We start from the raw sequence: 12,924 nt of genomic DNA on the forward strand, positions 1-12,924 counted from the left end.
TTTTTGCTCCGGGACCAAGGTTCTTCCCACGCGGCTGAGCTTGAACAAAAGGAGCCAAATTCAATTTCCCCAATCGATTATCGTTTATTTAGCGCATAAAGGAACTTTTCGGGGAGCACAATTTGAGTCACTCGAGGCTGCCGATGTTCAAGTCTTTGGTGGGCTTCGTTAGTATGAACTTTCGATTTTTTTTCTCTTGCTTCTGCCTTGCCTCTGATGTGGTGAAAATTGTCACTTTTGAAAAAACGAGGCGTTGTTGTTACTGAAATGAAGGAAAAAAAGCTGCCGCGCAGATTCAATAATGTTTTGTTCAGCTTTCAAGTAAACGCGAGGGTAACAAAAAGTATGGAAACTCTTTTTTACCGAACCTATCTTTTTGTTTACTCCCATCAGGACCGGGAACATTTGCCATGAAGGGAGGAAAATGGATGCCAAACTTAACACATGTACTGAAAAGTGACACTTTGCATATATGCAAATGTGCTTGGTCAGGCGTTTCGTCTTTCGTTGATCGGCATCGGCACATCATCGCCAATGAAGCGTGGAAACTGGGCTTCCTCGACTGGGTTGCTTCTGATATTGCCAGCTTCGTTTGGACATCTTTTTTTTTCTCGTTGAACGAAGGTCGGGTTCCATCGGAAGTTGGTTGAACACAGGCAGGCAGACATAACAAACGAACGAAAAAAAATCCAGAGACGCCAGCAAATAGAAGAGGAAGATTTTAATTTTTATGCTAGTTTCTTTGTTCATAGTATGATTGATATTTTACTTAAATAAGAAAATTAATGTTATATAAGCAACTGAAATTTTTGGAAATTATGTATCTATCGGTGAAAATAATTCAAACTTTCATCATATAAATTATAAGGAAAAAGTGGTGGAGAGGGTATGGAAATACCAAATTCGTTTAAATGTAATAAGTGAACGGCCCCTAAGTTGACGAATAGAATGTTCGACAGTTGTAAAGAACAAAAAATGTATAAGAACAGGTGTTCATAATTACCCTATAGGAAGAAAACTATGCGATGGAAATAAATCCTCATCAAAATCCAGACAAAGCATAAAAAACTGGATGGAAAACAGTTGATAACAACATCTCAGTTGAGTTTCATACGAAGAGACATTCAAAATATTGAACACTGCTCGAAACGATTTCACAGGGTTATGATTTTTTCAAACAACTGACATAACAATATCAGGGTTTGAAAACCGATCGGAAGTCTCTTATATGAGCCCCTTGGAGCCAAAGGGGTATAAGTGCATAAAAGCTTATTTCGAGAAAACACGCTTTTAAATTGATGTGTTTGGCCTTTTTCCGTATATTTTTCGAGAATTTCAATTTTTGCTCCAAATGTAAAAGTATGTAAATAAAATTCTAAAAATCCGAAAAAATCATCAAATATAGTTTGAAATGAGAAAAACCGTTTGGTATCATTAACTCAAAACCGACCGTTTTGTCACTTATACCCCTTTGGCTCTGAGAGCCTCATATATAACAAATAATCGAAAACTATCACTGTTAAAACTTTTTGTGTTCATTCTTCATTTATTTATTTTTTCGTCAACCGTAACGTAGACTAGTTTGATACATATGCATTTCCTTAAGAATAGGTTTAAGCAGTGTCTGCTTTACAATTTTTGTTAAGAGTTTAGATTTCTTCGATTAAAATATTGTTTGAGTTTTTGCCGAGACATTGTAAGGTCAATGGTTTCGCAGTGTTGATTGTAAGAGGCCATCACAAGGCACAATTTTCCCGTATGTTTGGATAACGTGCCGCTATTAAGCCTACCCCCCCCCCCCCCCCCCCCCCCAAGAGGCCATCATGCGATTTATTGGCCCGTATTTCGCGTAGTTTCTAAATCCCTGACTCGTTCACATTTTTCTACATTCTGATCTCCTAATGTAATTGTAGTGTTTGGTGTTGTTCTTTTTCTGCTAAATGATATTAAATTGCATTTTTTTACATTGAGCTTCAGAAGGCTTTTTTGCCACAACAGGTAGAAAATGTGAATTTCATTCTGGAATATGCTGATGTCTCCTTCATTTCTTATTTCCAAATAAAGTTTCATGTCGTCGGCATAAATGAGCATTTTGAGATTTTTGAGAATAAAGGAAAAGTCTTTTACATAAAGTATGAAAAGTAGGGGTCCTAAATGAGATCCTTGCGGAACTCCTGAAGTGACTTGAATAGGGAGTGTTTTTTTCCATTGAAATTTATTATTTGTTGGTGATTCGTTAGCCATTTCTGGAGTTTAGATTTTAATCAATTTTTTTGTAATTTGAAAAGAAGCATTGGTATTTCTATGCGATCAAATGCCTTACTAAGTCTGTATAAAGAGCTTCCACATGGTTGCCATTATCCATTGCATTCAATCAAAAGTTTATAAATTAATGCATTCATCCCCCACAGCATCATCAGTATAACACTTGTTCATAATAACCCCACTTAGCCCTACCTGTAAGCAAAGGAATCGGCTCTCGCCTTCAGCTTTGAACGGCTTTTATTACAGTAGCGACACAAAGGATAGAATGAAGAAATCGCCCGTGTCAGTCAGTCGCAAGCAGAGAAGAACATCTCTCAGATTTGAGCTATTTTGATCAGATTTAAGCTTTTCAGATGTTTTTAAGCTTTCATCTCCAATGCTATCAAGGTTATAAAAGCGTAGATCTGAAAAAAGCTTAAATATGAGATTCATTAACACTTAGTCAATAGATATTTTTCACACGTTTGAGGAGGGAAGCAACCTTTTACAATCCACGTGGAGAACATCTCTCAAATTTATGCTTTTTTGGTCAGATTTAAGCTTTTTAGATCAGATTTAAGTTTTCATCTCCAATGTTACCAAGGCAAAAAAGCTTAAACATGAGATTCAGATAATCTGCACGTTCTAATTAAAAAAATTGAATTTTAAATGATTAAAAGTCCCATAAGATGAGCATTTGTAGAATTCAATACAACTTTAAACAATTAATATTTACTGCTTTCACCTTTTTTCATAATTTAGTCAGGGCATGAAAACCATAACAAAACGCGAATGCTGGGATGCCAGGTGCAAAAAAATCTATGTAACTTACCAATTTTTTCCGGTGTTATTGTACAAAACAAAGTAAAGATTTTACTTAAGCTACTTTGAAACAAAAGTTACTTCGAGAACTATATTTTATAAATAATAATCAACGCAATCATCATTTATAACAGTTGATCTGCGTCTTATTATATAAACATTGTTAGAACTACAATGTTCACAACGAAAGAATCCCTAAGGTATATTTTTTTTGAAAAAAAAAAATGAAATGAACACCAACCTCAATGATACGTTATTCTTAAAATGTAAAAAAAACAACTAGTTTTCCCCCTAAAGTTGGAATTATATGCAGACTTTTTGGAATTTGAAAAAAAAAAATTATCGAACACTTAGCATCCCTGCTGCAGAGAATCTTACATAGTGAGTTTTGCAAATTTCATGTTGGACAAAATTTACACTAATTTCCAATCAAAATGAAATTTTCATAGAGTTGGTGCCTGAACATTGCAATTTCTCAAAAATTAATTGGAGAATTAATATAACTTATCGTTCATCAAAATCGTATTACTATAGTTGCTTTAATTGTATTATTTTGAGTTGAATATTAAAAATATATTTTGTAAGCCTTTTCCCACTGTGATTTCGTACTGTTATTCCCAGTGGTTTGTTTGCTTACATGAAGTGAAGTTCAATTTAAAAAAAATGGGAAAAAAACTACGCTAGAAAAACAACGCGGCAATCCTCGACGAAACTCAGTTTGAAAGCGGCTATTTAGGCGATTTGATTTGGCGTTTCCATATCTGCTGTATTCAAGCTTTACGCCGCGGCGCGCCGTACCGAAAAGGACATTGCTGCGCTATCAGAAAAGGCAAGCTGAATACGAAAAGTTGGAAATCTGTCGGATGGATCGGTTTCACTCAGTATTTTATCAACAACTTGAACTGGAACTAGTGGATCACATCATTCAAATGGCGATCAGTCGGTATGGAATTACACGTAAAGACATCCGAAGAAAAGCCTTCGAAAAAGCAGGAAAACTCGGTCTTGATCACCCGTTTAGTTGAGAAAAAGAGCTAGCTGGATCGGAGTGGCTACGATAATTCCTCAAATGACACCCGGAACTTAAGTTGCGAAAGGCCGAAAATACATCTTTAGCGCGTATAAAAGGCTTTAACAAAAAAAAGCAGTGAATTGTTTCTACCAGTGGCTTCGAAAAATCATCTCTGTGCATAATTATTCCCCGGAACAAATATGACATGTAGATGAAACTGGATTTAGTTTTTTTTCGGGATTTTCATCCCTTAGGATGATTCATCCCTTCGGACTGGATTTAGTACGGTAAGCTTAGAGTTTTACAAAAAAAAAAACATTTTATTTGCACTTTACTTTAAGGTTCAAAGTATTCGCTAAAAAAGGACAGCGTCATGCATCCGGAGTTTCATCTGGCGAAAGGGGCACGAATACAACTGTAATCATGGCTAGGTCCGCGTCCAGCACCTTTGTTCCCCCTGCATTTGTATTTCCTCGAGCCATAATGAACGATACCTTGAAAGTTGGAGCTTCTGAACGATCTTCATTTATGTGCCATCCTAGTGGGTGGAGCAACAGCAACACATATAGTTTGTGGTTTGAACACTTTTTAGATTTTGTTATACCTACAGCCGAGCGACCTACCTACCTACCTAAGAATCCGGCGCCGATTGACCGACGCATAGGGCTGAGATAAAAGATCTCCACTACTGGCGATCCGCAGCCAGCGTCTTCACTTGATGCCAGCCAAGGATTTAAACGGCTAGACTACGCCGCCACGAGCTTTTGGGCCTGCCTCTTCTTCAATGCCCATCTGGATTCCAGTCAAGCGCGTCTCTGCAAATCTCGGTTTCATCTCTTCGCAGCGAGTGCATTATCCATCTTCACTTACGTTCCCGAATCTCAATTTCTAGCGCCTTTTGATGACACCGCCGATCAAGTTCCACTTTTGAGATTCAGATGCCAGGCCAGCAAGCGCGGATGATGTTCCGCAGGCAGCGATTGACAAAAATTTGCAGCATTCGGGTCGCGTCGACGTTTGAATTGAAGATTCGGATCTTAGTTCGTAGAGAGATCTGGCGTGAGCGCCAGATGTTTCGAAGACTCGCAAACGCAAATCGGGCTTTTCTGATGTGGGTTTCGATGTAGTTCTTGGTACCACTATCAGGCGTAATCTGGCTACCAAGATACTGGAGGCACTCCACTGTCTCAACCTGTTGTCCAGCTACCACGACGGGCCCATACCATATCGTATTTGAAAAAGCAGGCGAAACCTGAAGAATCTATCGAACACTTCGCAAAAAAACTGGAAATATGTAGCCAAAATCATCGCAATGCAGTCTGTGCTGAAGCAGTCTACGATCAAAACTTCGATGAGTGGCCTACGATTGTCTGGAATCTAATTGTTTATTGATTAACTGATAATAAAGACTCTAGGGAACATCCCAAGCAACCAAAAGTCCCATAAACAGGTACAAAAAAACTTAATGTGTGATACGGTCAAAATTTGGTCAATATCAACTTGACGTATTTCTTTCAATTTTGCATTCAAAAAACCTGAACACCCCTCATTTTGAAGGTGTGTGTTTGTGTAGAATGTCGCTCCTATTTTGATTTTGGAATTCAGTCTTCAGTTGTCAAAATGCCGTCCAAGGAAGAAGAGCAGCGTATCAAAATTTTGCTCGCGCATCGCGAAAATCCAAGATACTAGCACGCAAAGCTGGCAAAATCGCTAAAAGGTACAAAATCAACCGTTACAAATGTAATTTAAGTGTTTGGGGAACGTTTGTCGACAGCCAGGAAGTCTGGATCGGGGGAAAATCGAAAACCGGAAGCCGCTAAGACGACAAAGAGAGTTGCCGGTAGTTTCAAGCGAAACTTTAACCCCTCTCTCCGAGATGCCGCAAATAAGCTGGGTGTATCGTCTACAAGCGTGCATCGAGCCAAAAAAACGAGCCGGACTATCGACTTACAAGAAGGTAGTGACTCCAAATTGCGATGATAAACAAAATACGACGGCCAAAGCAAGATCCCGGAGGCTGTACACGACGATGCTGACGAAGTTTGACTGCGTGGTAATGGACGACGAAACCTACGTCAAAGCCGACTACAAGCAGCTTCCAGGACAGGAGTTTTATATGGCAAAAGGAAAGGGAAAGGTAGCAGATATTTTCAAGCACATGAAACTGTCGAAGTTCGCGAAGAAATAACTGGTTCGGCAAGCCATCTGTACCTGTGGCTTGAAAAGCACCATTTTCATAGCTTCCGGGAATGTCAACCAAGAAATTTACGTGAAAGAGTGTTTGAATAAACGTCTGCTGCCTTTCCTGAAGAAACACGATTGTTCCGTACTGTTTTGGCCGGATTTGGCATCTTGCCATTAGGGTAAAAAGGCCATGGAGTGGTACGCCGTCAACAACGTGCAGGTGGTTCCCAAGGATAAGAACCCTCCCAACACGCCAGAGCTCCACTCAATTGAGAAATAATGGGCTGTTGTGAAGCGGAAACTTAAAGAAGACCAAAAAAACTGCTAAGGACGAGCAGTAGTTCAAGGCAAACTGGCTTTTTGCGGCGAAGAAGATGGACAAGGTGGCTGTATAAAATCTGATGGCAGGGGTTAAGCGTAAGGCCCGGCAATTCGGATTTGGAAAAGCGGAAGCCTAACTGAATATTTTTCCTGAATTTTATACCAATTGAACTTAAAAAAGAAATTAAATTATATTTTTTAAATAAACGATTTCACCGATTTACACGTGTTTTCTCTTGACCAAATTTTGACCGTATCACCCTTTACTCAGCCCCATCATTAATATGAAGTACGTTCTATGCAGCTCAAAAATTAAGTTCATATTGATACTATTAAGTTCCAAAACAAGTTTCAATGTTCATCTATTCAGCTTACAGCGGCCTCTAATACATATAAATCACATTTGCAACTCTCAAGCGCATTAATGAGTCTTTACTACAAAAAAAAATTAAAAATAAATATTTAGTTAGTACTCAAAAATGAAAAAAATTATGAAAATTTCATAAAATTAAAAACAAAAGACTTAAAAATGACTAAAAGTAACTTATAAATGATGGAAAATAACAAAAAATGTTCTGACTTTTCACATTTATCGGTATAAAATGTTTCGATTTACATTGGTTAAAATTTATTAAAACTACCCTGTTAAATTAATTAGTTGAACTTAACAAAAGCTTTTCTTGTGTTTTTTTTTTTTTTAAATTAGGATGCGATCATTTTTAAATTTTGCTTCAGAAAAGATTTGGATTTCAAGTATTTATGTAAATTTAAAATATGCATACATAATTTAGATAACAGTAAGTCTATTCAAAATGTTTAACACAGGTTTATTGCTTTCCGCAAAACAGTTGATACAAATAAAAATCATAGCAAACAAACATTCAAAACTTTAAAAAAACTTTAACGCCTATAAATAATATTTCAATTACAATATTCAAATTATGGAAGCATTTTTTTTGTTTCGAAAATCAATTTTCACCAATTTTCGTTTCTAGATAATCTGTCTTTAATAAAAAATAAAAATATATGTAGGTTATCTTCCACATTATGGTGCGCCGATGAAAATCACAAAAAGGCCAGATCAATCGAACGTCACCGAGGGTCATTGGGTTTCGGTCCTTTTCCCTCTGTCCAGCAGGCCCGTTGGCAGTCTTGCTAAGTGGGGAACCTACTGGCCAAATGGAATGGCCAGTCTGTGAAAGGTTGTTATTGTTCGGGCTCTTCCTTTCTCTTTTGAGCGCTCGATCTGGGTGAGGGAAAGTGTCCTTTTTCCCCAGAAAACCATCAAAAGGTCGAATACCACCTTCTCACAAACATTCAGACGGCCTGGTGTTAAGCGTTAAAACATCATATTCAGCATCATTATATTCATTTTGCTGAATCGACAGGACCTCGACGTTTTTCTTCGATTTTTTGTTCGTTTTTTCACTTGACACTCCAACTTTCTGGTGGTGAGAATTGCTGCAAGTGGGATTTTCTTTTTTTATAAATCTAACCAACCTTTCCGTTACATTGTCCGGGGCGGTTACAAAAATGAATGGTTAGTGGTTTGGCTATTCGCAATTTCGTTGAAATTCTAATGGAGCAGTAGGGCATTTGCAGTTAATGAGATGTCCAGTTTCGTTTTTGGATATTTTTATCGGAAATATTTGGTATAGGTACCGCATTGATAATATTTTTTTCACCTTATCGGAATTTGCCTCTTGTCTTGACCATGAAGCTTAAATTTACGGGAGGACAGAAAATTTGATAATACCAGGTCAAATATGTTCCGAGTGAAAACATAACCTTTGGCGCAATCTATTGCGGTTAGCGCCGTATGCCCATTCTAATAATTCATGTTGGGGTAAAACCTTTCATAAAATTTATGATTCGTCCTTTCGCCATCAAGAACAACACTACACTAACCGCCATAACCTGAAAGTTTACACGTGTGCTTCCGCTTTTCTCAATCGCAGTCTTTCTGGGAAACAAGCAATCAATCTTCTCCGGGCCAACCTGCAGGGAAGCTGACGCGAATAGCCGACCCCAGTCCAAACGGAGTGATTCTTGGAATTCCGGCCGGTGGAAAGGGACGAACAGGTTGAGTTTTATTGCTCCATTCCTTTTGACGACGGTTTTGGTGCCGCGTGTCACCTTAAAGGAGATCATCCTGTCGGCTGATTTCCTCGTAATGGGAACAGAGCAGCTGAAAGCTCTGACTCCGAGCAACGACAACATCTAACCGGATCCGGTGAAATGGCTTTCCCGAGCTACCTTAATAAAACTTTCCTTTCTTTCGTTCTTTTTGTAGTTATCAAAAAAAAAAAAAAAAAACAAGGAAGCGTTGTTAAACAAGGTCTAGGGTTTCGTTTTTAACATTGGACTTTCTAAATTTTTATTCTGTATTTTTTGAATACACCATTAGTTTTTCATAAACAACTAGCTGGTCTGTATAATCCATGTACAGAAAATTTGTAAGTATACGATTTATTTAAGGGGGGGGGGTAGAGTCTAACACTTTCAAAAAATCGATTTTTTTATTTTTTTATTTTCTTATTGTAAAACATTTCAAGAATGTTGTGTAAAATTTTCAAGTCAATTGAAGCAAAACTGTAGAAGTTATAGGCCTTTATCTCCTCCTATCTAATACTGCAAGAAAGCAAGAGCAGAAAATTCAAACGCGTTTTTCTCGAAAGCACATTTTCAAAGTTCGTGGACATCGTCATTTGAAAACTACTTATCCGATTCTTTTCAAATTTGGAACATATTTTCTACATACAAAATACCAGACCCCAACGTTTTTCTTTTTTGATTTTTTTACTTTGGGGAGATTTTAGAGTCGAAAAATGGCGGATTTTTAAGTGAAAAATCGTAGTTTTTACTTCAAACAGCCACAAAAATTTCATAAAAATATTTTTAAGTTAAATAAAAACGTTGGGGTCCAGAAAAACATCTATTAAAAATATTTTGCTCTGATTTTTTGACTTCAGATGATTCTGTGCTGAGATACAGTGTCCACCGCAAATCCTGTTTTCTAAAAGGCATCCTCGAAAATGCTCCGTCACCGGCTCATTTTTCAATATTTTTCTACGAAAAAATTACTAAATGTTCTTTTAACAATGCTTTGTATAATGCAAAAAATTTGAATACATTTGTTTGAACGATAGCTCTAGAAAAAAATCGTGAAAATGGTGTTTTTTTATACCCGTTAGACCCTACCCCCCCCTTAATGAAAAAAGAAAAAAAATTCTTAACTGATTCAAATGGTGACACATTTGAACAAATAATTCTATTGCAAGCGTATTAGGAGGTTCACTGAAGAAAACTAACTTTAAAGTTGAACCCAGAACCCAGGCTTTCAGTTTTCATTTGGTCCTAGAAAAATATTCATCGAATTGATTGGAAAATTTTGCCCCTGGATCTATGCACCACCATTAATTTGCATTCGAATATAAGTATGGCTAATGAAGGTGGTTGCTGGAGATTGGAAAAAAGATAACATCTGCTACCGTCTCGTGCCTACCCCGAAAAAAAACTTTTTAACTTTAACTTCGAAGTTTCCTTTTTTGTGGAAAAACGTGAAAGTTTCTAATTTGAGTCCGATAAGTATATTGAACTCGTTATCAAAAATTTTTGAAAAGCTTTAAAAACCAACATATAGGAGAGATAAGAGCATAACGAGCACCCAGGGCATAAAAACACTCCTTTTTTCAACAAAAATACGTGTTTTCTTAAACAAATTTTCATGAGGATTTGTTTCATACTTCCTAAAGTAATAATTTTTCACCAAAAAAGAAATATCCTTTTCATCTTTACAGAAATATTAAATAATAAACAGCTAGGTTCTCAAGTGACGAGAATATTATAATTTTTGAGCACCACCAAATAAGCTTTTAAATCCTTAAAGCCTTTAAATCATCTTGATCTGAAAAGTACGCACTGCAACATGATTTACACATTGTTTCTCACCAATTCACCATCATAAAATTTTTAATTTTTCACTTTAATCAATTTAAAAACACGTTTTTACTTAAAATTGTTGACCTGGGGCGAACAGAGCACTAATAATCAGGGCACGATGAGCGTTTTCTGCCGTATAATCTAGCACTGAATTTAACTCGATGAAGTCAACTGAATAATAGAGCTACAACTTGACTTGTTTCATCTACCGACGACCTCAAACTTTTCCACACCATCAATGGCCAAGACGATATCGATCTCTTGCAAAGGCAGTTCAACACCTTCGCTCACTGGTGTGACACCAACTGCTTGCCTCTAGACCACAGCAAATGTGCGGTCATTTCTTTTTCTCGCAAGCGGAACCCTCTTCACGCAGAGTACACTCTTGGGAACGAAATCATCGCCCGGGTGGACCACATCAACGATCTGGGCGTTATCCTACACAGAAAAAAATACTGAGCTTTACATTTCATGTAAAATTTGATTTCATGTAAAATTCGGTCAGAGGGGTTGTATACTAAAACGCAGCCCTGAAAAAAACCATGCGTTTCCTCATTCGGGTCAATTTGTTGTAATTTTACATGACTTTTGCATGAAACGATGTTTGAAATCAAAAACATTGCAGTCGCGCACAGGGTGTGTCTTATTGTTTTCCAATTTTTATAAATGAAAAGCGAAAAGAAATCTTTTTAAAAAATTTCACCAAGAAACAAATAATGTTTTATTGCTTTAATTAAAAAACCTAAAAATAGTATATTACTCTAGAGAAATTTATAGACATTATTGGATAGAAGTGATATATTGTTCTAAGCTAAACAGTTCCCCTCTTGTTCATTTCTAAACATATTTTAAACATAAGAATAACTCTAACAGATAAGGTTGATTTGAAATCTAGCATTTAAAATTGAATGACACAAAAAGTAGTCAAACTTTTGGTAAGAATAGAAAAAAATGCAGAAAAAGGTCAACAATATTCTTAATTTTTTGTTACCAAAATTTCAGCAAACTAAAGATATTTTTCTCTTTGTTCTTGGATTTGAGTATAAACGTGTTTAGAGATGTACCGAATAGTGGTATTCGGCGAACGGCCGAATACCGAATATCGACCTTTCCAACTATTCGGCCAAACGAATATTCGGCCGAATATTCGACCGAATATTCGGTCAAATATTCCATTGAGTTTTTAATGAAAAAAACTTAAGCGATTATTTCAATGCTCTCTATTTCTTCCATATTAATGCCCCTTATGTTTTAGTTGATTATTTTCAACCAGATGATATCATCGGATGATGATAAGGTACAAGATATTTTTAAGTGGAGGTCTTTCTGATTGTTTAAATGTCACCAATAACCAGAAAGACATTAGATGACTAGTCGCTTCTAGGGCGTTTATAACCATAGAGATTGCGTTTCTGTGAAATCTGGGACAAAACATGTCGAAACAGGTGTCAAGCTATTTTAAATTGCTTCTTTGATAGCGAACTAGATGAAGGTCGAATTTGAGCAAGATATCTTCAAAATAGTTGTTAAAAAGAAAAATTATCTTTGACCTTAAGCATACTTTACTTTCAACCAGACGTATCCACACGGTCAGACATGCAGGACGATTTTTGAACAAAAATAATTAAAAAGGGCAAAATTTGTTTTTATTTTGAAATTTTGAAAAATCGTATTTGAACACAAAATCTAAAAAATTTAAGAGAAACTTGAGTTTTTATTTGATTTAGCAAATAATCTTAACAAACCCGAGCAAAATTCGAAAAGCTTTCAACAATATCTGGACATCTCGACCAGATTGGACTTATCTGGAATGTTTACTGGATATATGGGAAAGCATGAAGATATCAAGAAAATCTGGAATAAAATGTAATCAAAGTATTAAGCGATACTTGTATCCTGTAGATACGATCTACTGTGAAAGATACGCGGATACATCTTAGAAGTTTAGCTGAAACCATACGTTTTTAATGATTGTGTAGCTTATACAACATTACTTTTGGAACTTTAATAAATTATCCGAAATCATTTGAAAATTATGCAAGTCTGTAGAAGATATTCGGCCTATTCGGCCTATTCGGCCGAATACTTAGCTCAACTATTCGGTGAGCCGAATATTCGGCTTAACGGTTTTTTGACGGTATTCGGCGCCGAATATTCGGCCGACCGAATATTCGGTACATCTCTAAACGTGTTAATTAAAAAAATCAGGCTCATGGACGATTATATAAGTGAATCGTTTTGAGTTGTTTAAAATTCATACAAACAAATGACTCGCTTCATTACCCCTTCCTCAATTCCCATCATTTTGCAAATACATTTCAATGTACAACGAATTAATATCAAGTTATATTATTTAAAAACATTCTAGGTGAACATTATGCAAACTACATTGAAAAAGA

The 12,924-nt window shown here is 36.5% G+C and overlaps 1 protein-coding gene across 1 annotated transcript in view; it reads right to left on the bottom strand.

The window, feature by feature from the left end:
- Positions 1–4,449: 4,449 nt before the first annotated feature.
- Positions 4,450–12,924, bottom strand: part of LOC129737868 (uncharacterized) — a 48,080-nt gene continuing 39,605 nt past the window's right edge. The window contains exon 5 of the mRNA XM_055729031.1: positions 4,450–4,616. Within this exon, the coding sequence (XP_055585006.1) occupies positions 4,450–4,616 (167 nt within the window). The remainder of the gene's footprint in view (positions 4,617–12,924) is intronic.

The sequence above is a fragment of the Uranotaenia lowii genome, chromosome 1, assembly GCF_029784155.1.
Source record: "Uranotaenia lowii strain MFRU-FL chromosome 1, ASM2978415v1, whole genome shotgun sequence".
NCBI classification, from domain to species: Eukaryota; Metazoa; Arthropoda; class Insecta; order Diptera; family Culicidae; genus Uranotaenia; species Uranotaenia lowii.